General features: G+C 40.1%; 1 protein-coding gene across 1 annotated transcript in view; it reads right to left on the bottom strand.

Moving 5' to 3' along the window:
* LOC122790056 (calpain small subunit 1-like) overlaps positions 1-27036 on the bottom strand; it is a 317834-nt gene that overhangs the window by 212125 nt on the left and 78673 nt on the right. The window contains exon 2 of the mRNA XM_044057654.1: positions 16781-16881. Coding sequence (XP_043913589.1) covers positions 16781-16833 — 53 coding nt within the window. The 5' untranslated portion in view covers positions 16834-16881. The remainder of the gene's footprint in view (positions 1-16780; positions 16882-27036) is intronic.

Genomic DNA, 27036 nt, shown 5'->3' with positions numbered 1-27036 from the left:
TGGTGTTCTCAACATAGATGTCAAGATTCATTTGCAAGATGAATATTTTTGTTATCAGTGTCACGAAAACATAGTAAGCTGGTCATGATCGGACATTTGATCATAATCCCTGGAGTTCTAATTACTCACTTCTGTAGCACAGATTGTGCTGTGTTCAGCTTCACAAAAGCAGTGCTACTTCTATGCACTGTTCTGTTTGAGTCGTGCATATCAAAGCAAGGTTGCACACAAGTTGTTGCAAAAATGTAGATAAATCCTGATTCTGAATTTGTGGCTTTAAGCTGCTAAGATATGAGAAAGTATTTAAAGCTGATAAGTAAAGCAAGTAGGTACTTTATTTGCTGCATCTGTGATATTATCTCACATTTATGAATTCAATGAATCAAAGCCACAGAAAACTGATGTCCCAACCTACTGGCACAGAGGAATTGCACTCCTCATTAACTGAGGGCTGCCATGCACGAATAAGTTAACATATTACAATATCCTGTGTGATTGAACTTAAAAAAAATGAATACCACAACTTTGTGTGTGCATGGGTATGTGTGTGTATTTGTGTGAATGTGTGCATTCCTTTAATTCAAATCTAGACAGACAATGCTTCACTACATGAACACACTGTATAATTTCTTACTACAATGGATATTTTATTGCAGTCCATGTTCATAATCACTGTATAGGGAATTTACAAAAGGAAATAGAATTAAGTCTTTTTAAAAAAATTGAGCGAAGTCTTCTTTTAGACACCTTAACAGTGCCGCCATCATCATCATCATCAATGTCCTGTTTCCTTTTTTGTACATGTAGCTGGAGTGTCACACGTACTGTCACCACCTCTTTTGATTCACTGCCACTCTATCTTCTTCGACAATCATACCTGACGGTCACAGGTCTTCTCCCACACAATCCATCCATGTCTTGGTTGGATGTCCCCATTTTTTCTTGCCTTTTTCCTGCCTGCTCCAAATCATCACTAAATCATCTTCTGCTTTCCTGCACATATGTTTGCACCAGCACAATCTGCTCTCTTTGACCTTCTCTGCAACCGGAGCTATTTTGGCTTCTGCTCTGAGGACATCATTTCTTCATCTGTCCTGTAGTGGGCATCCTATTGCCCATCTCTGGCACTTCACCTCCATAACTTCTCACTCCCTCAGCTGCTCTACCTTCACTGCCCGGGTTTCTGTACCATACAGTTGTGACGGAAACACCATTGCTTTGTATATGTTACTTTTTAGTTTCTTTGGCATTATTCTGTCATACACCACCCAGACTCTCTGTGCCAGTTGGCTGCAGCCCCACTGATCCTAGCTTTGACCACCTTATTCAGACTTTCCTTCTCCTCAAACATCCGTCTGAGAAAACTTTAACCTGCTAATATGTCCCACTGTTTTCCCTTTCTATCTCAACTGTCAATTTCTTCCGATTTCACCCCGTTTGCTGCCATGACATCTGTCTTGTCTCTACTCAGTTTCATCAATGTGCCTTCAGTTTTGCATCCTATTCCTTGATCATTTGCTGAGGTTCCTGTTCAGAATCTGTTTGTAATACCACATTGTCTTCATAGAGCAGATTTATTGATCTGTCCCCCTTTGACCTGTTTGCTACTGCAGTATTTCACCAGTATGAATACCGGTGGGCTCAGAGCTGAATTATGATGCACGCACACTCCCACTGGTAATCCCTCAAACTCTCCCAAAATTGAAAGGAGTCAGGGGCAGCAGCACAGACTTTAGGTTGTACCTATTGGGTGAAGAGTTATGTAGATCATCTGCTTAAGGATTAGCTGTGGTGCTCAGTATCTTCTAGATGGGAGAACACAGATCACAGACTGCATGTCGTGTCATGCCTAGCCACTCAGTGGTATGAAATATGGCTCTAGGTGATTTGGTCATGTAGACGAAAATGGCCAAAAATAGGAATGGCTATTTTCCAGTAGTAAGTGGCTGGAGGATCTGACTTACTTTAACCTATGCCAGGACCCATGTGTGAGACATCTAGCAGCCCTAGGTCAATAAGATTCTAGCTGGATGGTATTCAGCTGCCCAGCGTGGGTTAAGCTCTGTTGAGCAAAAGATGGATGTAAAACCAATCAACCAGCCAAACATGAACTAATGATTGTAATAATGAATGCAGGTTCACTGACACAATGTAGCTTGGATTCAGAGTCTGCTACTCAGTGGCAGGATAGACTAGAAATAAAGCTGGAATTATAGTGAGAGCATGTCTTCTGAAGACAGAGAGGGATGTCATCAGAATTAATGATAGTTTTATGGCAATCAGACTCCAATGTAAGGATTGGACAGTATTCATAATTTCAGGCTTATGCCCTTGATCAGGGCTATGACAGTAAATGAAAGAGTGCAAAGAAGGGCAGTATTTGCTGATGGTGATAATGTGAGACCTGAACGCTCATGTCAGGACAGACAGACAGAAAGAACAGGGTATGAAGACTGTTTTGGTCTGCATGGGTTAGAAAACAGGAATAAAGAAGGGGAGGACATTCTAGACTTCATTCTTGCAAATGGCTTGATGGTGGCCAACACATGGTTCATCAAGACAGATAATCACAAAATCACATACAAGAATGGTCAATATGCAACTTAGGTAGACTTCATCTCAGTACAGAAAGGGCACTGAGGTAGAATCAGTGATTACAAAGTCACCCGCAGTGAAACAGTCGGCCCACAATATAAACCACTGGTTGTCATAATTAGCTGCAAGCAGTGGTCAGAGAAGGCTCTAATGTCAACAGAGACTAGGCTGAAGGCCTGGAAGCTCACTGGTGTGAAAGCACAGGAATTAAAGGAAATACCAATGGCTGTAGCACCTCGGGGAAAAGAGGAAAAAGACAGATCTAAACAAGAATGGCAGTGTGTCAAAACACCATGTGTAAACACTATAAAAGAGATATGTGGCCATGCCAGGAAATAAGGTATACAGGGAAAGTTGCTGGTATAATGTAGAAATCCAGGAAGTCATCATCACTGTGACCATCTGATTTAAATCATTAACTTTTGTTTAGAAGAAAAAAAAACGGGTGCAAGTTCATACTGTTAAGGTGGGCAGGTAATGTTAACTGAAGGCTCTGTCTTGCTTGTAGATATCTTGTCTCATCTGAAAAGCCATTATTTCTTCATCAAAACTATATTGCTACATTTTGTCAAGTATGGCTTCATTACCACAATTTTACTGCTGCTTTCTGCCTTCAGACTTCTACTAATGTTAACACTGACAGCCAAGGTGAAGAAAAGAGACGGTCACTAGGTGGCAGTACCGACTAGACAAACAGATAGATAATCGGTGTCCTAGTGGTTCAGTCTTCTCAGTATAATGTCTGAGTCATTAGTGCATATTCATAGTATGCAGATTTCTATTGTGCTTCTAATCATGTTTCACAAAGAAGTAAGGCAGCTAAATCAAAGAAACTTCAAAGACCAGTTTGGGTATAAATGAGGGATTTGTTTTTAGGAATACATTTTTTTGTAGAAAACTGCATATGGTTTCTTTGCACATTAAGGCTTTCAGTTTGTAAATCCTGCTAGCTGAGGTGAAGAATGCTTTCCAAGAGAATCACTTTATGCCTGTTAAGATAATTGGCTCAAAGGACACAGAGTCAACTTTTCAGTCACAAAGTTCTGTTTCTCAGTTACAAAAGTTAAATCCATGCAGAAGACAGAAATTTTTCAGAGTCCTCAAACAAAACAAAATGCCTCCTCCAAGATTTACTATAACAACCTGCAAAGCCATAGAGGAACATGCAAAGATGGCAAACAAATGTATTTAATGAAGGAAAAGGGCCAACCAGAATTATATAATGTACTGAGAATGCAAGGATGAACTGATGTTAATGCTTATGTATCTCTTTCCACCAGACAAATAAAACATTGTGCTTTTATATTTTCTTAACAGAATCTATTTAATCTGCTTTCCATATATCCGGTCCATTCTGTATATATGTTTAATACCATCCTGCTTTTATCACCATCCTGCACATATCAGCAGGTGATTATAAAAGCATCCTTCCTGCATCTACAATCATTTATCAGAACTCTACCCAGGTCATCACTTAAATTAAAATACCGTAAAATATACAAGTATAAACTTCACACAATGCAGATACACACACAACACACACACACAGACACAAACACACACACACACACACACACACACACACACACACACACACACACACACACACACACACACACACACGCACATGCACACACACACACACACACACACACACACACACACACACACACACACACACACACACACACACACACATTCACATACACACACACGTATGCGCGCACTCGTGCGCCAGACATATATACAACCCTAAACTACCCAAGCTCACCTAAAACAGAATTCATCTCCAATTCAGCAGTTAAAAATAATAAAAGAAAATAAAAATAAAGCAAAACACAGTGTCTCTGATGGCATGCAATAAATACATACTTCGCACACTACATATCCACTTATACATACATTAGGTTCAAAATCATAGTACATCAGCACCTAAATGTGACCTTTTACTCCATACAGTACTAGCTACACAACTGTGTGTGACTTAGAAGCACTGTTGGCAGTTGGTGCAGTGGGTCAGGCATATTAGCTGTAGTTGCAGTGGATTGATTCCCACAGCCATCATTCATCTACTGTTTGGCCAAGAAAAAAAATCATTTAACTAGCGAGTGCTTAAGGTCAACTGGAAATTTTAGCTAAGTTCCTCAATGGTCCCTTGGACTGCAAGACTAGAAACTACCTATGAACCTCCAGTCTGCTGCATGCAAAGCAATCCTTATGTCTGTGCATGGTGGTTCACAATTTACTGCACACCAACAACAGTACACATCCCTATGCCTGTACTGTGGCAAGCAGCTGTCAATGTATCACACTTACAGAAGTAACAGTTTTCATATAATAGAGCACACGCCATACTGTTGACAATGCAGATATCTGGCGATGTCACAGTGCTGTGATGTGTGATAGCACTATAACAGCTACAGACAAGTATTAGGGCTTTACTCGCTGCTGGTGTACCATTGTACAAATCCAGTCTTGGTCTGTGCATGCATAATGGACAGTCACTATAGTTGAGGTTAAAATTCATAAAGGAAGTGCAAAGCATGACAGAGACCAGCCCACTGCTCAGAGCTCATTTCTTTAAGAGACAGCATGTTGCTGAAATTAGACTAGGGTTAACTGGTTTCTCTGAATATGCAGCCATCAAGGTGTAACATACATGGCAGCAGTCCTCGTACTGTATAATATGCTTAGGAGTGTGACAAACATGGATGCCTTTAGGTACCACAGCACTTTGGTACACGATAGCCCTATCTACAGGCAAAGTCTTAGGGCTGTAAGAGTGATAATGCACTATTGCTACTGAAACTGCATTAGTATTTATTTTTATTTATTTATTTAACATTTGTTGACTGGGAAAGTCCGACTAGGTTCCACAGTGCCTGTTTTCAGTGGAGGCCCAGGGAGAAATGCTCCAGATGCATGTCTTTGGAATGTGGGAAGAAACCGGAGTACCCGGAGGAAACCCACGTGAACACAGGGAGAACATGCAAACTCCACACAGAAGGCACCCCACCAAGAATCGAACCGGAGAACCTCTTGCTGTGAGGCGACAACGTTAACCACTGCACCACTGCACCGCCAATCGATTCCGATCTTGGTGTATGTTACTGTACTGATATTCCTGTAGTGATATTCCATTCCCCAGTGCTTGAGGGGAGATGGTCTGTTGCAGTTCACAAACACCTGCAGCACTATGACCAAAACCACAGGGTATATACACAATTGTAATATACTTCACAGAAAAACAAGAAATACCCTTCCAAAATTTATAATTAAAGTAGCAGCAACTAATCCCCGAAGCTGTGAAAACCAAAAAGTGTGATCAGGTAGCCAAATATTACTCTAAAAGTTTATTAAAACATTATTAATAAATATATCAATATCAAAAACTCACTAAAAATTGATAATGGGTTCCATTTCAGACAGCACATATATCACATCTATCTTCAAGCAAATTCACAAAACTGAGATTTTCCAACTTAAACACCATTTGGTGTCACACAGTAAAAGCTCATAACAGATAACTGTTGTGATCTCATCAGAATTTCTCCCTATATTTTCCTATAACCTGCAAAGCTGAAAATTTAAATAAGACACCAAGATCGGAATCGATTTTATGGTTAAAGGATGTTCTGATACTAATTCATTCTAAGCCTTAAATATTTCCTAATATGTGTAGAAAAAGCACTTTCTGTTTTCCTTTACAGAAGCTGTTTTACACACAAGAAGTTATATCCAGAAGTCCAGCATATTACAATCCTGAGTCCAAACTGTTGATTAAACGTAATAACATTACTTGCTTTGGCTTAACTTAACTTCAGAAAACAGAAAATAGAATCCTTTGATTCATACACCTCTCACACTAGAGAAAACACCACTGTGCTACCATACAGAAATAAAACTGGATCCCCCACAAGCAGAGGGCTTCTTTGCTGCTCAATACTTTTAAACTCTTTCACAACTCTTACTGTCCTACACTTAAACAAAAATGTAAATTCCACTTCATGGAATGCTTTCTTGGGAGCCATGATATGCACCTACTAGACAGACCCCTCCTCTAGATAGCCCTAAGTGAAAATGTATTCTTTAAACTTGCCCCCTCCACTTGGAACACTCTTCCAGAGGAATTAATACTGAAAATCTATCACAATTCTGTAAACACATAAAATCCCACATACATAAACGATCCAAATACATTTGTTTTGATAACGAGATTAAACAACTCATAATCTTCACTAACATAATTTAACTCTTTGTTGCATACTCACAATGAATCTTTAAACGTTGCTATCATTGTCATTTATTTGTAAACATTTTTGCAAATATTAATATTTTCCTGCTATTTTATTTCCTTTGTCCTTACACATGTTACCTGCTACCAACATAAATACTTCTGTTTCGCTGTTATGTACAGTTAGTTTTATCATACCTTTGTAATTGCTTTTTTGGCAAGGGATGTGGCTGAAAATGGTCTGCAGACCAGTCTGGTTAAACTAAAATAAATAAAATTTATCATTAAAACTACATTTACCATAAGGATGGCTTGCCTAATTAAAATAAAATTAAGTTTTAAAATGTTATTTTCAAGTTTTGATTGGAGGCTAATTGACTCTGACCATATAATCATTAGTTGATGTATAGAAAGGTATTTAAGCTGTGGCCAGTCTTAGATTTGTTTGTATGTACTGTCCAAATGTTAGCCAGTTTTGAATTTTATGGCAAAGCATTGCCATTTCTTTATTTATTTTTTTATGTATCCTCCCCAAATACTGCTCCCACATCATTTAATACCTTCATTAAATCCCATAAAATACACAGGACTATGACTCTTAATGTCAGTCTAAGAAGCAGCTCTAATAGACTACCTGATTTTCAAGCTTTCATAATCCATTATTCCCATGATCTCCTTATAGCCACAGAAAGCTGGTTGAAAAAAGAAATTAAAAACAGTGACATCACTTTTTCTGGCTTCAACAAACTTAGATTAGATAAACTAAACAAAAATGCTGAGGGAATGACAATATTCTTCAATATATATATATATATATATATATATATATATATATATATATATATATATAATTTTCTTGGAACGAGATTGTTGTCTGTTTTCTTTAGATAGGTATTTGTATTGTTTATTTGTGTTTTTGAGTTACCGTATTGTTATTATTTGAAAAAAGAAAATTGAAATAAAGAGATTTTGGGAAAAAAAAAGTACCCTTGACCTATCACCTTCCCCCATATTATTCTAAATTTCAAATGTGCAGCCCTGTTTTTCACAATGCTTAAACTTAACAGTCATGAAAGCCTGGCCACAATAAGAGTATACATACTTCATGTTAAAAGTATCCCTGTTCTTGAAGACATTCTTTGCTGGGCCTCTGCCAACTCTTTATATTGAGAGAATGTAAACATTGGCTGTCAATAACCATGACGTCAAACACAACACAACTCCTTGGATAATTAATACCCCAACTAGATACCAAACACTTAAGTCAACAGTCTGCACTAGACTGGATGCTCACATCCATACCCAATGCATTAGTATCTAGTGGTACATTACCTAACACCCTAAGTGATCACCACTTAACATTAGCAGTCAGATAGCAAAACCAGGACCACAAACACCATCATATAATCTAGTAAGAAATCTCTAAACTCTAATTTCCAGATGGTAGCTTTTATCAGTACCCTAAAATTATATAGTTAGAATGTACTTAAACCCTCCTATAAGATGAGGATGAGATTTTTCTGCCTATGGCATCAACCAGTTTTAGTAAGCAGAGATAGCAAAATACATAGTTTTCTTTAGAAGAAACATTTTCTTATAACAAACATAGAGACAGGCAGATTTTGCGAAAACTGGAGCTCCAAATTTAGTAACAGGCAGAAGCTTAAAATGCTTTGCAATATTTAACAACGTCTATCCTACAGCAATACTTTAGAAGGAAAACTTTTGCTCTTGCAGCACTGAGTTACAAAAGTGCAAATATGGAAAAAAACTAATGGACTTGATCTCCCTGAAATCAGTTCATAGCCAACAGTTCTTGAGAAAGTCAAAGACCAGCCAAAAAGTATTTTCTCTGTCTCGTTTTCTCATAAGATTTCACACTGACAAGTGGTCAGTTATACTCCCAGCTGTAAAGCCAATAATGCAAAGTCGCTTTCATCAGGTCTCGCTCTGTCAAATGGTACTGTAACAGAAATAAGCAAGGAAAAAAATGCAGTCTGTCTATTCAGACCACTCATTGGCAAGCAGCGTCATCTCATTCAGTTTATGATTATCAAATCAGAAACCAGCAAATGGACACAAAAATGAAAACACTTACTTTTATGCCTTGTTGTGCATAAAAGTAAAAGCTGGTGTCACGTGCAACAAAACCTTTGTCACACTACTTACAATCTGTAGTGAGTAAAAGATCTCGAGAAATGAAAGTCTCTGGCAAACAATAGTCACTGGTAATAAAGTCTCTCAGGTAATAACTTAACAGCTGTATAGTCTAATATATTTGGGTGAAAGATATGACTCAGGATTCCAACCGCCAAGGCGTCCACTGGCATTTATAAAACTTAGGATAAAGACTCCCCATCTCGCAGGTGACTACTTCAGCCTCAGTGTATCTCATCTCACAGGAAAAACCCTCCGTACTCCTCTGGCCTTTTGAACACTGACCTGTCATGTGGTTGGTAAATTTGCCTGATACATGCCCCTACTCCTTTCCACTTCTTATTACCTGTGACTCCATTGCTACAACTCTCCTTTCCCATGGACAAGCCATGTGACATGCACTGTTTCATGTACCTATTGGTACCGCCCTTGCCTGCTGGTACCATTCACTGCGCAGATCCTGGTAGTGTCATTATGCTATGTTACAATACACACATACATAAAAAAAACATTAAAAAACTGAAAAGCAAAGTTCTTACTATGTTCCTAAAGAACTGAGAGGTCTAAAAACACAAATGCCTTCACTCAGCATAAAGCATGACAGTTGAGCTCTGCTGCAGTGGTAAGTAATTATTTTTTTATAGAAACTGTTGGCAATTCTGAGACCAACATGCAATGCAGATTGCAAAGTACATGGCCCATGAAATAACAAAAAGGAAACAGAAATGCATGTCTGAAATGCTGGATAAAATCTGTTGTTTAACAAGGAGCTTAAAAATAGATTTTTGTAGTTCTGTAGCTCAGGGGTTAGAGCACTGGTCTTGTAAACCAGGGATCATGAGTTCATGTCTTATCTAAGTTGGTACAGAAGGCTAAGGCTGTGAGCTGTAGCTTCTGTGATAAAGGATTTGATTCAATCAGCCCTTATTTGACAACTGTGTGACCTTGAGCAAGTCACTTGATCAGACAATGCTTGAGAACAACTGGGAATTTTCACTAAGCTCCTGAATAGTCTCCTGGACTGCAAGCCTAGTAACTGCATACAGCATTTCTGTCACAGCTGATGGTATATAGAATAAATCCATGGCAAAACTAACTGATGGAAGTTTCACTACATAAAAGTAAAAGTTCACATCATATTTAACTGCAGCTGTTTTTTTTTCTTAGAGTGACAGAAAAGTGTAGTCAACCAGGCAACATTTACAACAAGTAAATATGAGCACTGTTGAATGTGCAGAACATTGCTTTTTTTTTTCTTTTAATCTACAAAGACCTGAAGCTACAAGCAGTCAGAGTAGAGAACAGAACTACTGAAGTGAAGTCTTCCAAATAAAATTGGCTAAACACTTCCTCTTTAGTAATTTCTGAAAAATACAAACAAAAAATAATGTCATAACACTGAGGATCCCCCTCATAGGGTCTGCACCTAGGATAATCCTTTCTTCTATACCAATCTGTAATTTTTTTCTCACAATTTCCCTGACTTGGCAGCATGTAGTCCATATGCTGGCACAAGTTATTACATCATAATTGTGCTACCAGACTGCTAGCCCTAAAATCAACTAGCCCTGAAAATGGATGGTGCTGGACTGTCGAGCCCATACCCGGCTGTCACCAGCGCTGGAAGCCGAGGGGACTATGCCATAATGAGTAGGAATACTACCGCAGTGGCACTGAAGTCCAGGGCGGGGGCCTAAGTGGAGCCACCGTGGGTGCAGATCTTGGTGGTAGTAGCACATATTCAAATGAGAGCTTTGAATGCAGAAGTGGAGAAGGGTTCCATGTGAACAGCAGTTGAACATGGGTCAGTTGGTCCTGAAAGATAGGCAAGCACCATTATGAAGGGACAGGTGATGGCCTCCTTCATCCTCGGCCGATCAAAAGGGAGTAGGGTTCAAATCCCTGAATCTGGAGCAGCGGAGACGGGCACCTCGCAGCATCCAATGTGGTGATGCAAATGCTCCTGGAGAAACCAGCAGGGGCCCCTCAGACAGTTATCTTTTTTTTTGCAAAGCACAGGGCACCCTGGAATGGGTTCACCCCGAAAGAGGGGCCTGCACCCTAGAAATACACAATTTGCTGACACATGCCATGTACACATAGCCTGCAATAGGAGAGTGCAACCATGCCTTGAGTATACCAGTTCTTTTCTAATATTCATAGAGTCTGGATCTTGATCCCAATGTTCATAATAGAAATGATCTCACAAACAGCTCATAAAGCACAAAAGAAGTGTTTATATGTCCATCTAATAATGGACCTGGAACTGCACTAGCATGGCTTCTGCTCCAGATGAAAAACATGATATAAAGCACTGTTGTAGGTGTGTAACTACTTGCCATTCAACTGTACCCCCCCCAAACACACACACACAGAATGGTGAAGCTTCTCGTTTATCTTATAGCAAGGAGAATTGAGGCAGGTGAAAGTATCCAGCAAGGGGACAAGTGGGAGTTGATCAGTGCACTTTGCAGCAGCACACGGAAATATTAAAGAATCAAATCAAAGATAGTGGTATTACTGTCTTGAAGGTAAGTCCATTGACATGACGGCCTTCTGTTCCCCCCTGCATCACTTTTTTTTCACTCTCCTCTAGTGAGAACCTGAGACCGTGCTGATCCTCATGTTAGCAAGTGCTGGGGGCTATCACCAGATTCCTCCTTGGCAGTGCGTGTTCAGGTGCTATTCATCCTCTGATCAGTTAGTTTAGCCTGACCAAGGCTAGCTACACCCTTTTGGGGTGTCCAGTCCTTAAACCATATCTGAGTAGTAATACTGTGGCACAAGGACTTCTCTTTCCAGGCTGCCCAGTGGGTCTAGTAGAGCTTGAGGGTCATGCTGAGAAGGATCTGCTGAGAACTCAATCGTCAGGATCTATGGCTCACATCCTAGGCTTCAGCCAGCTTTCTGAGGTATGATGAAGTTTGTCCTCATAGTTGAAAGGGTGTACCCTTAGGGAACATGACTTGATGCCAGCCTATCAAGTACCCACATTGTAGATGGTAAGCATATTATCAAGAAGTATTACTGTCACCTGACTGTCACACATTCAACCCTTCCCCCCTACACACACACACACACACACACACATTATCCATATGCAAGTAAAATCAGATTGGGGGTGGCACGGGAAATGATCTCACTCTCTTTGACTTTCTTTGAACATTCACAGGAACTAAAAGATGTTGTCTATGACACAGATAATAATGTGTTCTACATTGTATGACAGTCCTCCCTCTACTGAAATCTTGAAGGTCATGAAGTCCACCCTAGATTTAATTGTGACCCTATTCCTCCCCCAGTAAAAGTGTCACAATAAGCATTTAGGAAAGAAAGAGGAAGATCACTTGGTCACCTTCCAGAATGGGCCAGTCACTAATCATGCCATATATGCAGCCTGGGAGTACACAGATTCTGCTTCACCAGGTCCCAAAAAATTGAATGCCTTCCATTAGCCCCTGGTTACCTGAAGTGAATCCTATTTAGAGATCCCTCAGTGCATTTTTGTGTCATCTTTTTCAGTTTAACATAGGGTGCACAGATCATATTTTGTCACTTTAACACAAGAAAGGGAATCCAAAGCCTTGGACATGGTGATCAAACGTTTCCAGTCAGCCATGTTGGTGCTCAGAACTATCGGTCATTTCTTATCCTGTTTAGAGTTCAGTGTTTCCTAGTGGATCAGTTGTTGACAAAGGCTTTGAACATTCTCTAAGTTGAGACTCAAGGAAAATGTGGCTTAGACTCTACATGTGACTTTCACAATTAGCAGCTAGATGGTCTGTTGTACCTTTGACTCTCCTAACAATTTGGATACGGCATCAGATTCAGGCATGCATCTACAAAGCCTGGCAGTGTAGAAGCTTTTCTTGCTAAAGGAGAAGCTCAAGTAATTCATCTTGAATATCCCATTCCTGAGGAAAATTCTATTCTTCCAACCATTTCCAGAACTGGTGAAGGACCTTCTGAAAAAAAAGGCTGTCAGCATTATGAAAGATGTTTATAGATCCCACACCGTCCCATATTTTTCTACTTCATCTAAGACTAGCCAATTCCCTATGGAGGAATATACATAAAATGAATGTGCTTAAGCACATGTCCTGTCAGTCCAGAAATGCTATTTTTTTCAGGGGGACAGTCCAATAGTCTTAAAGTTGAAGTCCTGACTACATTCTTGGGCTGTCTTCAAACAAGAGGTTATTCAAATTTATTCCATCTTGAAGGGCCACTGTCCAGGTCCAGTGGCTCATTGATGTGTTCAGTGGTAATGATATCTTAGAGCTCTCAGGCCCTAACCCATTGCTCAAGGAATCTCTGCAGAGGTTGTGAGGCAGGGCTAGACTCAACTCCTCTAACAGGCTGTTCTAGCTTTGAAAGAAGGCCAGCTGTACTACTTCCACCTCTTTCTTGCTCCAAAGGGGAAACACAGCTCCTGTCCTGCTCTGAGATTTCAATGGGCACACCCCTGTTGCAGCAAGGTACAGACAACTACTCTCAATAGCATTATTCACCTCCTGCTGCCGACCACCTAAATGGTGTCACTGAATACCTTTTGCTACATAAGCTGGACGGCGCACTGGTGCACAGGTTAACATTGTCACCTCACAGCAAGAGGTTCCCTGGTTCGATTCTCAAGTAGGGTGCCTTCTTTGTGGAGTCTGCATATCCTCCCTGCATTCATGTGGGTTTCCTCCAGGTGCTCCAGTTTCCTCCCATGTTACAAAGACATACATCTGGAGTATTTCTCCCTCTGATGAAAATTATCTCATTCAAAGTCAGACGTTCTTGGTAAAAAAATGTTACATAAATAAATATCTGGATCCACACAAGAGGTACGTGTGAACCACTTTTAGTACAATGATGTCACTTGGTCATCCCTCTGCACTCTGCAGTTTACACTTAGGGTGTTCACAAAATTGCTAGGAATTCTGGAAGAGGCCTTGCAAGAGAGGGAACGTTCTCTCACACTACAATGACTGGCTTTTGTTGGCCACATAAAGATTACCCTGGCCATGTTTCCAGGATTGCAGATGCCAGGCAGGACCACAACTTGAGAGAAATCTTCTCTGATCTCACTTCAGATATCTTTATCAACACAGAGCTGGACACTTTTTAGTGTCAGTCATTTATGCACACTGAGAAACACAAAATGTCACTGTCATGGTAACCTAGTGAAGGAGGCATTTGTCAGTTATTTCTGAGCATCACAACATTATAAAGGGCAGGACAGTAGCCCAGCATTAGCTGTTCAAGTAACTTGTTAAAGGACATCTGTATTGCTCTGGAACACATTAAAAAAAGTTTCTCCATGGGGGTATGTACCAGAATTCTTCTTAAGCCAGTCTTTATCCCTGCAGGTTTTCTTGGTAGGACAGAAACCAGGGGAATATAATCCTATTCCACTGTGAACATGTACGTCCAACTTAAGTTGTAACTAAAGCAAGTACATAAGTTCACTCAGACAAAAAAACAATCTATTTTACTCCAGGGAGGGATAGGCTGGCAGTTACCAAGAACCCTTTCAAAAGTGGTTTGTTAGCGATGCTATCTTTTGTCATCGGGTGATGAACTACCCAATAGAAACTGCCATCATCTTGTTTCTTACTGTTAATCTCTTTTACAGTGCAGCAGAGAATTGTCAACTTTTCTTGAAATTTAAGGAATGCTTAGGACACTATTTTATAAATCATATGCACCTTTAAATCAGCAGCTGTGAGCTAATGCACTTGTTGAGATTAGTGTCATCAAGTTTGGTGTCACTAGTTTGCATACCTCTCACGTATACACAAATTAGGAACATTACCAGATGATTCTGACTGTACATCATGCTTTCAGAACTAAGTACAGCCTTCTGAACCAGACATATCTCAATGAATACTTAATTCATAGCAACAATAAGTAACACAAGTCAAGAGATTCATTATAGAATGAAGATGGGATTTCAAACCACTAACAGCAATGATACCAGAGGTGAAGGCTGGTACACAGTTAGATGTTATACCAGAAAAGGTGTAGACTTCAGCAAGAGTCTCGCATTGCAGGCAAAATCATAAGGAAGGCTAAGAGGAATGCATGTGGTGATTGGTGGCATAGTGGGAGGGGCTGAAGCAGGAGCAGAGAAAGATGAGAAAGTGAAGGGCAAATCAAGAGGAGGCACTGTGATGGTAAAGGAAACAAAGCACTGAAGGCGATAATTAGGTAACAGCGAAGGGCAGAGCAGCAAAGGAGGTCTGAAAACTGATGCAGGGTATGGATAAAAGGGTGAGGGAGAGAAGAAAGCACTATGTACATGGGACTCCGATTATAGTCTGTAACACTGATTCCTGCCTGAAACACACAGGCCTTTATGTATAACAGCAAGGTTTTAAGTTTGAGATAATTAAGAAATGAAGTATTGCCTTCAGATGGAGTTTAAGTAAAAGTAATGGAGAGGTAAGATATAAAGTGATGAAAGAGTTGGTGGGAGCGAGAGGGGGGGGGCAGGGATGAGGAAAGAAGAGAATAAAGGTAAAAATGTGAAGGCAGTAGTTGGAAATGGAAGAAGGAAAAAACAACACCATTCAGTCACTGTCATAGCTCTCAACCTTCCATCGCCAAAATGAGGAACACTCACCTTCATAATGTAGAACAAATAGGCAAAATGTGGAATACATACTAATGGCTTACTAACAACTTCAACTAGGAAGGTCATAGGATGGTTAAAATATGCTGGTTTTACTTATAAAGAAGATCGTTTAATGAATTAATATGATTAATTTCAATTTACCGTGGATTTCACTTAAACAATTCCTAACACTGAATGTGTGACAGACTCTTTCAATGTGGAACTTTGAAGAATTTTGAGGAACATGAACTTTTTAAGACCCCAAATGAGGTACATTCCTCATAATGAGGTACACTTGAGAGGTATGGTCACTGTTATCCTTCATGTCACTGTTGCCACAGTATACCTTGCTCCAGCAGCTGGGTCCCTGTGTTTCTTAGTCTTCAAACTCATCATGGTGTGGAACATGGTCATTTCAGTACAGTGATACCCAAATTGTAGGGAGGGAAGATTTTTAACAGGCCTACCCCTGCATATCAAGGGCACTGATATTAAAGCAATTTATGCAACCATGCTTCTATGAGTGTTCTATCCTCTGCAGTTAATCTCCTGGCACCTCTGCCACTTTCCCTGCCTGAACTAGATCCCCTGTCCTTTACTAGGGAAAACTGCCAGGCAAGAAGAAACACAATTCCCTCATGAGAATCACAGCATCCTCCCCTCCTGTTCCCATCTTACTAATCAGGCTTGGTTTCCCAGCATCACAAATGCTCCAGTCAACCAGCCCTGGAAGAAGGATAGAGAGGGATGAGTAAGGAATGCTGGGATGAGAGAAGGATAAAGGAGGAAGAAAGGAGTAGCACATCATACCCATAATTTTGGAAGAGTTACAGTTAATTCTAGACAGTAGAATCTGGTAGAGAAGTCTCACCTGATCTTCAAAGCGGAAACATATTTACATCAGGCAGACATTTTCTGATGAAAATGAGTAAAACCAAATCATCAAGATGATTACTTTTGTTCTCTATGGTGAAAATAAAAGTAGTACCAGAAAAATAAAAGAAAGTGCAGAGGGAGAAGTGTAGAGAGCAAGCTAGCAAACAAACAGAGGAAAGCACTACAACAGAAAACATCAAAAAGACTGTAAAAATCAAGTCTTCAGTCACACTTCATAATACACAAAATATGAATCAACTCCCAAATGTTTAAACTTTATAAAGACATTCAAGTACAGCATTCACAGTACTGACCCTATCAAGTTAACGGCTTGTTGTCCATAAGAGCCTCTTAGGAAACCAAACATTTTGATTGTTTATCGAATAACGATGTGCAGTCAGGAGAAAACAAGCACCTGCAAAGAAAAAATAAAAAGTGTCAGTCTAGCACATGCTATTGCAAATTTACAAATATGTGCTGATGTGTTCTGAGAACTAAACAGTATATTAATATAATTCATAAATTTAGTACCTAAACTCAGTTCAACTCTGCATGCCAAAGTCAGATGAATTAGGTCAGATAATAAAAGCAAAATGCAACTTGTCATACAGAGCACTACATAAGGATTTTTACTGGGATAATCTGCATGTGAAAGAACCCTGAACACTTAAAAGAAATCAGTAAATTGTGGAACCTTTTTACTTTGAATTTTTCTCTCTTTAATCACAGACAAAGGATATTCTCCTTGCACTAATCTAGTTAATCTGTAGACAGAATGCTACTTGTAGAGAATGGTGCTGATGGATTTCTCTGAAAAACGTATTTTGTCAGATTTTATTTTTAGATTGTTTATGTCAACTGATCAAAGCCATAAGACATTTTATTTTCTTTGAAAGGCATAACGCTTTTTGTGGATGCCATTTGTGTATGGGAGAAGTGGATTTTTTCCCACAAGGTTTACTCGCAGTTAAAACACACTTGCAATATTTCTGAAAAGAAAATTACACACCATTTACTCTGGAGACAACATTCTCAGGCACTGACTCCATTTATGAAAAATATAGTAAATCACTGCCTTTGTCAGCTAATATAGATAATAGTCAGGTTATGCTTCCCATGCACAGTAAGTACAGAAAAATAAAATGACAACTTGGATGCACAGAAAGACTGTGTGGTATGCAAAGCCACATGAGGGGCTTTATGTGGTGTGCAAATCCACACGAGGGGCTTTCTGTGGTATGCAAAGCCACATGAGGGGCTTTATGAGATATGCAAAGCCACATCAGGGGATTTATGTGGTATGCAAAGCCAAATGAGGAGCTTTATGAGATATGCAAAGCCACATGAGGGGCTTTATGTGGTATGCAAAGCCACACGAGGGGCTTTACGCGATATGGAAAGCCACACAAGGGGCTTTATGTAGAATACAAAGCCATAAGAGGGGCCTTATGACATATGCAAAGCCACACGAGGGGCTTTATGTGGTATGCAAAGCCATAAGAGGGGCTTTATGAGATATGCAAAGCCACACAAGGGGCTTTATGTAGTATGCAAAGCCATAAGAGGGGCTTTATGAGATATGCAAAGCCACACAAGGGGCTTTATGTAGCATGCAAAGTCACACAAAGGGCTTCATGTAGTATGCAAAGCCACACTGGGGGGGGGGGGGGGGGGCTTTATGTAGCATGCAAAGCCACACAAGGGGCTTTATATAGCATGCAAAGCAATACAAGGGGCTTTATGAGATATGCAAAGCCACACGAGGAGCTTTATTTAGCATGCAAAGTACAAAGCCACATGAGGGCTTTATGTCATATGCAAAGGGTTCCTTATTCATAAATATCTCACTGCCAAATAGCACTGCTCTGTTTTAATGAACAGCTCAGGCTTTCAAATCAACATGTAAATATGGTAGCCTATGGACATGGCCTATGCTGCTTAGGCCATTTGTCAAACTGTTGCACTGCTCTGCAAGGATTCTTGCTAAGTATGATTATTCATAGATGTCTGCAGCATACAAGGTCTGCATACAACCGTGCATAAAATGCATAAGTGAGAGAATTAATTTAGTTGCAGTCATCTGGGCATTCAAATGGAAGAATCAGGTTGCTGATGTACTTAAGTAGTATAGTGTGTGTGTGTGTGTGTGTGTGTGTGTGTGTGTGTGTGTGTGTGTGTGTGTGTGTGTGTGTCTGTGTGTCAGAGACCAGCTTGAAAGACCGCAAAGGTTTCTGAGCAAGACTGCACAATATAAGGTACCCTAAAGATTAAAAGCCCGATCCTTCTACTCTGCCTCATACTGATTAATGAGGGATGATCTCTGTTTAGCCTTTTGAACACTGAAGGTCCATGAGTTTTCTTTATCATTTCTGACCATTTCAACCTATGCAATATCAGCAGTCTGTCTAAATCTCATGGCAAAGACCTCACCTTCTACCACAAGATCAACAAAACCTGCTAGCATGACAATGTACAACACAGGGTGCATTTAATGTAAAAAATAGAGTTAAAAACATCTACAGTTCAGCCATTTCATTTTTACTACACAGACATCATCAGAACTGTGAATGCAATACACACAAGGCCATTTAAGAACATGCAACAAGGCAGACACACCTCTTGGTATCAACCAACTTTTGCAAACATCAGTACAAAGCATAAAATCAAAATAAATGCCATAAAAGTCAAATAAATACACGTTTTACATATGAACCAACAAGTAAAGTAAAATAAAATAAAATAAAAAGTTAACCAAAGTAAATCATTATCTACTGGCTCTCCTTTTTAATTCACAGCTAAAAGAAATATTATCATTCAAACCAGGAAAGGTGGTAGCATCCAACATTAGCTGCCAGAACATTTCCTGGTGAAGCAGATTATTCTGCCAGTCACCTGCATATTGAAGAAGCTGCATTTGTTCAAGAACCAAAAAGTTAAACTTAGTAAAGCCAGCACACCCAGTGGAGTGTCTGGTCAGTGCACTTCTCTGAACTTTACGTTGAATATTGTACACAGGCTGATAAATGGGCTTATTCAAAGCATTCTTAGTTTTTCCCAAATAGAAAGAGGGGCAAGATGAGCATGTAGCCAGATATAACACTCTTTTTGAAAAACAGTTAAAAAACTCATACTGCCCAGAAGTGTCCAAGTCACTTAAAAGGGTGCCATTATAGCAAATGTTAACCTAAGGACACTGATGGCAGGGAACACATTTCCTAGTAGGTAATATTCCTCTTAGGATGATCACCAGCCATATCCAACAGAGATTTAATGTTAGATTGGCTTTTGTAAGTGAAAGATGACAACACAAGAAAAAGTTGTCTAATATTCCCATCACATTGTAGCATACACCAATTCTTCCGCATGATCATTTCAGTGTTTTTAACATCTAAGGTGTAATGCAAAGCCATATTAAGTCACCCATCAAAACTTATACAATTGTCTTGTTTACTCTTCATTTTCTAAGTCTTACATTTTCTTCAAATTCCAGGTCACTTTTGTCCTAATCAAAAATTTTCCTGTCACACTGAAGGAGTTATTTATATGCACTAAAGTGTCCTTGAGATTTATTTTATATAGGGGAACCACAACACCCCTTTAAAATCAGACTACAAGAACATATTAGAGATATTAGAAATATATGTTATGAGAGTTTACTTGCTGTTCATTTTAAAGAATTTCATAATACTAATGGTACTTTGATAAAATGTTGTATTTTAGAACAAGTTAAATTATTTGTTCATAGGTTCATAGGTTCATTGGTTGGTACTAGGCTATCGGACCTAGGGCCTATACAAGCCTAGCCATAACAATTCCCTGGACATTTCTTCCCACAATATTTACTTCCCTGGACCCCTGTCTAGCAGAGTGACTGACGTGATCCCCAGGGTGAATTTCCTATCTCCCATCCAGTCATCAAAGTTCCTTTTGAAGAGGGCTAAGGAAGCACTCTGCTTGACATGTACGGGTAGTCTATTCCAGAGTATGGGGAGTCTCCGAGTCAGGAACCTATTCCTCCAGCATGTTTTGTTCATTGTGACGACAAGGTTTAGATCCCTGGAGCGTGTGGCTCTGAGGGGTTGGGATTTCTTTAAGTGGAGCATTTCCAACAGCTCAGGGTTTGACATGGCCTTGTATGTTAAGCAGAGATCACCTCTGAGTAGACAATATGCCACAGAGTATAGCTGTAGTTTTTTTAGACGGTCGGACATCTGCTTTAGGCCTGTGATTCTTTTAGTGAGGTATTTCTGTGGCCTTTCCAGCTGTTGCAGATGTCTTGTGAGGTACATACCAAATGGGGTATTGTACTCCATAATGGGTCTAATGAGGAATGAGTATAGTGGGACAATGACCTCCTTTTTCTGGATGAAAAGCCCTTAGTGATGAGGTGTGCCACATAGAAGGATACCGTGACTGTTGTGGCGATGTGGTTATCGAAGGTGAGACCACTGTCCACCTGTGTCCCTAAGTCTCTCATCACACTTTCGGTGTTTAGTGAAATACCACCTATGTGGCAATTCATGGGTACATGTTTTTTTTCCAAAGGGGATAACTATACCTATCTTGGCATTAAGCTTGAGCCCATGGCTCTGGCATCAAGCATCTGTTTCTGTTAGGCCCTTTTGTAGAATATCCACATCATTTGGGGATTCAATAATGGCTCCCAGTTTGCAGTCATCTGTGAACTTTGCTAGCCAGAGTCCCTTAGTGTTGGCCTGTACTTCAAAGAAGTAGATGCCAAACAAGAGAGGTCCTGGGACTGAACCCTGAGGTAGTCCACTTGTCACTTGTCTGGAGCTGGATTTGGAGTCGGCTACTTTTACAGTCTGGGTTCTGTCAGTAAGCCAGTTGGCAACCCATCAAGTGACGTAGGGATTTATGCCCAGCTTAGTAAGTTTATCTATGATTCTAGAGTGGGAGATGGTGTTGAAGGCCTTGGCGAGGTCCAGATAGGCTGTGTGGACCACCTTACCCTTGTCCACAGTTCTGGAGACTGATTCGAAGAAGTCAATCAAGTTCAGGAGACAAGATTAGCCCTTCATGAACCCAAACTGGGTGGGGTCCAGTGTTTGAAGGTTGCCAGTGTCTTTGTTTATAAGTTCCATGATAATGCGTTTCATGCCCTTGCAGATCAGGATCTTCAGATTGATGGAATGGTAGTTCCCGGGATCCAAGGTGGATCCCCCCCTTGTGGAGTGTGATAACTGTAGCTGTGCACCACTCAGTGGGCACGAAGCCTGAGCTGAGGCTATGATTACACATGACACTTAGGTGAGGTGCCAGTTCATTTTGTAGTTCATGTAGTACACAGCCCAGGATGTCATCTGATCCCATAGATGCTGTATTCTTAGCTTTGGAGAGTGCGGTTTCTACCAGTGTGGCTGTGATTACCGGAATTTGGCAATCTTTTGGTATTGAGATGGGACCTTTAGCGGATGAGAGGGAGGTGAAGTTGGCACTAAATCAATCTGCCAGGATATTGGCAATATGCTTGGGATCAGTATATTTAATGTCATTCTGTTGTAGCTCAGAGCAGATCTGAGCATTGCCATTTAGATTCTTGACATAACTATAGAATGCCTTGTGGTTGTCTTTGGAATCTCTGGCAATTTTATCTTCATAACTAGCTTTCGAAGATTTTATGAGGGATCTCAGCTTCTTACTGAGGCTGGTAATGGAGTTTTTGCATTCTGGGATTTTCCTCTTTTCTGCAACAGTTTATTCCTCCTGTTGTATAGTTAGTTTATGGCAGGGGACCACCAGATTGGCTTCCTTTTTTTGGAGGAGAGCATCTTGGTTCTATTTGGGATGGCACGATTCATGCACAAGTGGATGCGCTCGTACAGTGCCTTAGTGTAGAATTCAGCAGTTGAACTTTCAGCTCCCGTCTGCATGGCTGTCATGAAGTTTGTCACTTCTGACTTGAGTAGCATGAAGTTGACTTTGGAGAAATTTTTTTACAGAGGTTTCCTTACTTGGGGGTGGGGGTGGGATGTGCATGTCAAGGGTGATTAGCTTATGGTCAGACCTGACCAATAAGGGGGTGACCACTGGTGTGGGGCATCTATCTCCCATGTTGGTAATGACCAGGTCTAGGATATTGGAGCCCCTGGTGGGACAATGGATTAGTTGATCCAGGGTGTTGGAATTTATGAATTTCAAGAACTGTTGGGAAAAGGTGTTGGTACCCGAGTAGTTTTCCCAGTTAATGACAGGGAAGTTGAAATCACCCAGTGTTAGGGTGTTTGGTTGTATCTTAATATTTTCCAGTATGTTTAGGAAGGTGTAGTGAGAATCTTGGGGCATGGTGGGGGATCTGTAGCAAGCTACAATTTGGACTGCAGTCTTACATTGTATTAGTTGCACCTGGAGATTTTCAGATGCATTGTGTTGGGCAACTAGCCCGGAGGTGTGAATATCCTTGGTGAATATGAACACTCCTCCACCTTTAGTGTTTCAGTCTTGGTTTGGTGGCCGAAAAGTGTGGTAAGAGTTGTAGCCTGGTATTGCAGGGGTGCTTTCTCTCTGGGGCCTGGAACCAGGTCTTGATTACTGCACAGATATCGATGTTCTCCATTTTTAGGAGTGCCTCGAGAGAGTGCATTTTGAGGTTTAGACTTCTAGCATTGAGTAGAATTACCTTCAGATTTTGCATGCTTGTATCTGTTACAGTGGTGATTTTGTCCTTTGAACCTTGCCTAAAAAAGGCACTGTAGGGGTGGTAAGAACTTTAGCCAGTAACCTGAATCCCAGGGGTGACAGATGCAGACCATCTCTGGCAAAGCATCGTGGTTTGTCGATCATGACATCCCAGGCAGACAGATACTGGATCCCCTCTGAATGACACCAGAAGCTTATCCAATTGCTGAAGTCAATCATTTTGTCCTTATACTGTGGTATCATTCTGGGTGAAGGTAGGATGCTACTCAGGGCTAGGGACATACCTGCCTGGGCCACATGATCCGAGAGCTCTTCCATGTCTCTTTTCATGTAGTCCAGGGAGGTACGTCTCAAGTCATTCACTCCAACATGGACAATGACAGAGTCATGTTTGTATTTGTTGTGGAGTGACTTGAGTGCATGCATTATGTGGCGGATCCAGACACCCGACAGGCAGCTGACTGTAATTTTCTCCTTGTTCAGCTTGGTGAGTGGAACATCAGTGTTCCTGACTATAGAGTCACCTATGTAGGTGATTTAGTTCAATTTAAGGATAAACTGTTGTTTAAAGAAACTATTGATATTTAGAAATATGGAACTTTGGTACCAAAAGTACTGAATAATGAATGTAATTAGAAGTATGTCATTCACTGACTTATTGTTTGACTATTTTGTTGTTTTATTTGTGTTTGTATATGTAAGTGTGAATCAACGATGTTACTATACTCCTTGAAGGCAGTTTTGCCAAGGCACTTGAGGTATTAATGGCTTCCTTGCTTTTATTTTGTCTCTGTGGTGTTTGTCATTTATATATATATATATATATATATATATATATATATATATATATATATATATATACATACACATATATGTATATATATATATATATATACATACACATATATGTATATATAAATATATATATATATATATATATATATATATATATACATATTCGTGGTGTGAAACAGTTGATATGACGCCCTGACCCCATGTAAAATGTGAAAAGGGGGGTGGTTGATGATGATGATGTTTTGTTTTACATCATCAGTTCAGAATTGTAAATAAACCTTTTTCTTCTACAAATTCATGTCATTCATAGCATGGTCTTTCTGTGATACACATTATTATCACAGAGATTACTAACAAATCTGGCTTTAAAATGAAAATTCATTTTAATAAAAGCTTTTGTTCCAAGCAGTATAGTTAACCACACATCCTGCACTCTGAAATATAAGGGTTTGAGTAAATGATCTTATATAACGTATCTAGCCATCTTAGCATTCTTTTCTGCTCGGTGGCAGTGGTTAGCATTGTCACCTCATAGCAAGAGGTTCTCTGGTCTAATTCTCAGCTGGGGTGCCTTCTGTGCAGAGTCTGCATGCCCTCCCCGCATTTGCGTGGGTTTTCTCTGGGTGCTCCAGTTTCCTCCCATATTCCAAAGACATGCATCACGGGTGTTTCTTCCTGGGCCTCCGCTGAAAATGGGCTCTGTCCCAGTCAGACTTTCCCAGTAAACAAATGTTGAATAAATTTAAGCAGTGGCCAACTTTTTGATGAAAATAAAGTATTTCCTTTTTTCCAGTTTGATCTCTGCCCACTGTTACAAAACCTGTTGTCATTCTGTTGCTCACTGAATATCTGCCACTCCTGCAGAAGAACACAGAAGCAATACCACACAAGCAAACACATGGACCATAAGGGCATAAACTCATACACTTGTAAGTTGATACAATAAAAAGGTCTTATGAACCATAAAAAAGTACTTAATGGTGCCCACCTCACAAATCAAGCTAGGCATACATGATAACCCTGGTGTTCATTTATATTTACTCATTTAGTTATCAAGACTAGCCTTAATGGCAAGCAAGGTAGTACTTTGCTTGACCTCTACTGTTAGATGATCCCATAGTGTGGGAACACTTTGAGTTAGAAACCTGTCTCTCGAATGAGTCTTCTTTATTTGTTGGACTAAATTTTGATTCCCAGTACAACTGTTTGTAGAGCCATCGTTTTTGTGAAAAAATAGGAGGTTAAACAGGACTGGGTCTGTCATAGCTCAAAAAGTGACTCACGGGTCACCTCAGAACAGCTGGTAGGCTACTAAATACATGGAAAATTGTGCTACTCTATTAGGATAGTTGAAGGATTTAAGGACTTTATTTATTTATCTATTTATTTTAATTGTTGAGGTATTTCCAGTTGAGTGATGTGCTTGAATTATTATATACCAAAGGGGTTGTATTTGTTGAGGGGTCTGACAAGGGAATAGTACAGTGGTAAGATGACGTATTTGAATCCTGAAGATATTCCCTTAGAAATTAACTAGATCAGATAGAAAGATTTCCTGACTATGATATAAACATGATGATCAAATAAGAGAGTTGTCCACGTAATGATCTAGGACTTTTATGACCACATCTGAAAAGGAGTACCCCTACAAAATATGAGGTGGCAAGAGCTTTTTTGACAAATGCAGCTAAGCTGCACTTTTTTTGAATTTAGCACAAGACAGTTGCATATTCCAGCCATTTTGCACAGTTTAGTATCAGCACATGATCACATAATAGTGCTAAGCTTTCAGTTATCAGAAAATTTGGTGAACCACACTTCAGGAATATTGGTTTGTATGTCTGAAAAATAAATTCTAAACAGCAGAGGACCTGGCACTGATTCCTGTGGTATCCCACTATGCAGCTGTTAAGATGCTGGCAAAAACTGGAGGTGAAAGTGGCAGCTTCTCTCATTTGGGCCCATTTGCTGTGGATTGCTGGGAATTTAGTACAGGTCTTGTAGAAGCTAAAGTAGGTTTCCCCTAGTTTGTTTGTCTTTTCGGCTTTTCCCGGTAAGGGGTCGCCACAGTGGAACTCAGGTCCGCTAATGATTGGCAGTAGATTTTTATGGTGCCGAGTTGCCAGCCCGATGCCCAACCTTCAGCGAAGGCATGCCCATTCATGCATGTCTTTTGGAAGCCACTCGACTAAAGGGAGGACATGCAGACTCCACAGAGAAGGCATTCCCCGCACACTAACTGAGAAATGAATGGGAGAACCTCTTGCTGTGAGGCAACAATGCAACCACTGTACCACTGTGGTGGTTTCCCCTAGTAAAGTAACTAAATATGGTTTCATTTTATGATGAGGTGGTGCCATTAATCCTAATATAACTTATTTATGGTCAAATTTAACCAGGGATTTGAAGACTCTGGGAAGAAGCTAAGGATGGGTTGATAAAGATTATGTTGAGGATATTAGAGCCTCTAGTCTGCAGTTTTACAATGTGCACCAGTACAAATTCTAGGAACTGCTGACCATAACTATTTTTTCAATGTGTAAGTGTGCAATCAAAGCTTGGGCAACTGAAGTCCCCTAACAAGATAGTATTTGTTTTGTTATTTTTCCCCTCAGTGGTATTCCTGTGATTTCCATGATCTCTAAGGAGGATTGGTGGGTTCTGTAGCTAGCAATGAAGTAACAGCTGAATTTGTAAATGGTGATTTGGATCTCCAGTTGTAAGTTAGGGTTGTTTGCAATTTGACATGATGTGATGGTGTCTAACAGTTAGAGCTACTCCTCTGCAGTTACTCAATGGCCTGAAGGCATACATCTCTGATGTCATCGTGTTACCTCCTCCTTGACGAATCACAAAATTTATACCAATACTAAAGAGGGCAATGTATTCAATGATGGGTCTTATAAGGGAAGGTGTGGTGATATGAATATCTCTTTGGTTCATGAAGATATTCCTTTGGAAATTAACTGGGTCAGACAGAAGAACTTCTTGGCTATGGTAGAAACATGATGATCAAATAAGAGAGAGGAAGCAAAATATCCAGATAAGTACACTGGCCTCTTATGACTGTATCTGTTTGAAGAGGAGTGCCACTAATAGTAGGTGATGTGGGAAC

This window comes from Protopterus annectens, chromosome 1.part0 (assembly GCF_019279795.1).
Source record: "Protopterus annectens isolate FY-2018-M chromosome 1.part0, PAN1.0, whole genome shotgun sequence".
Taxonomy (NCBI): Eukaryota; Metazoa; Chordata; order Ceratodontiformes; family Protopteridae; genus Protopterus; species Protopterus annectens.
This window is presented reverse-complemented; position numbering and strand designations above follow the sequence as displayed.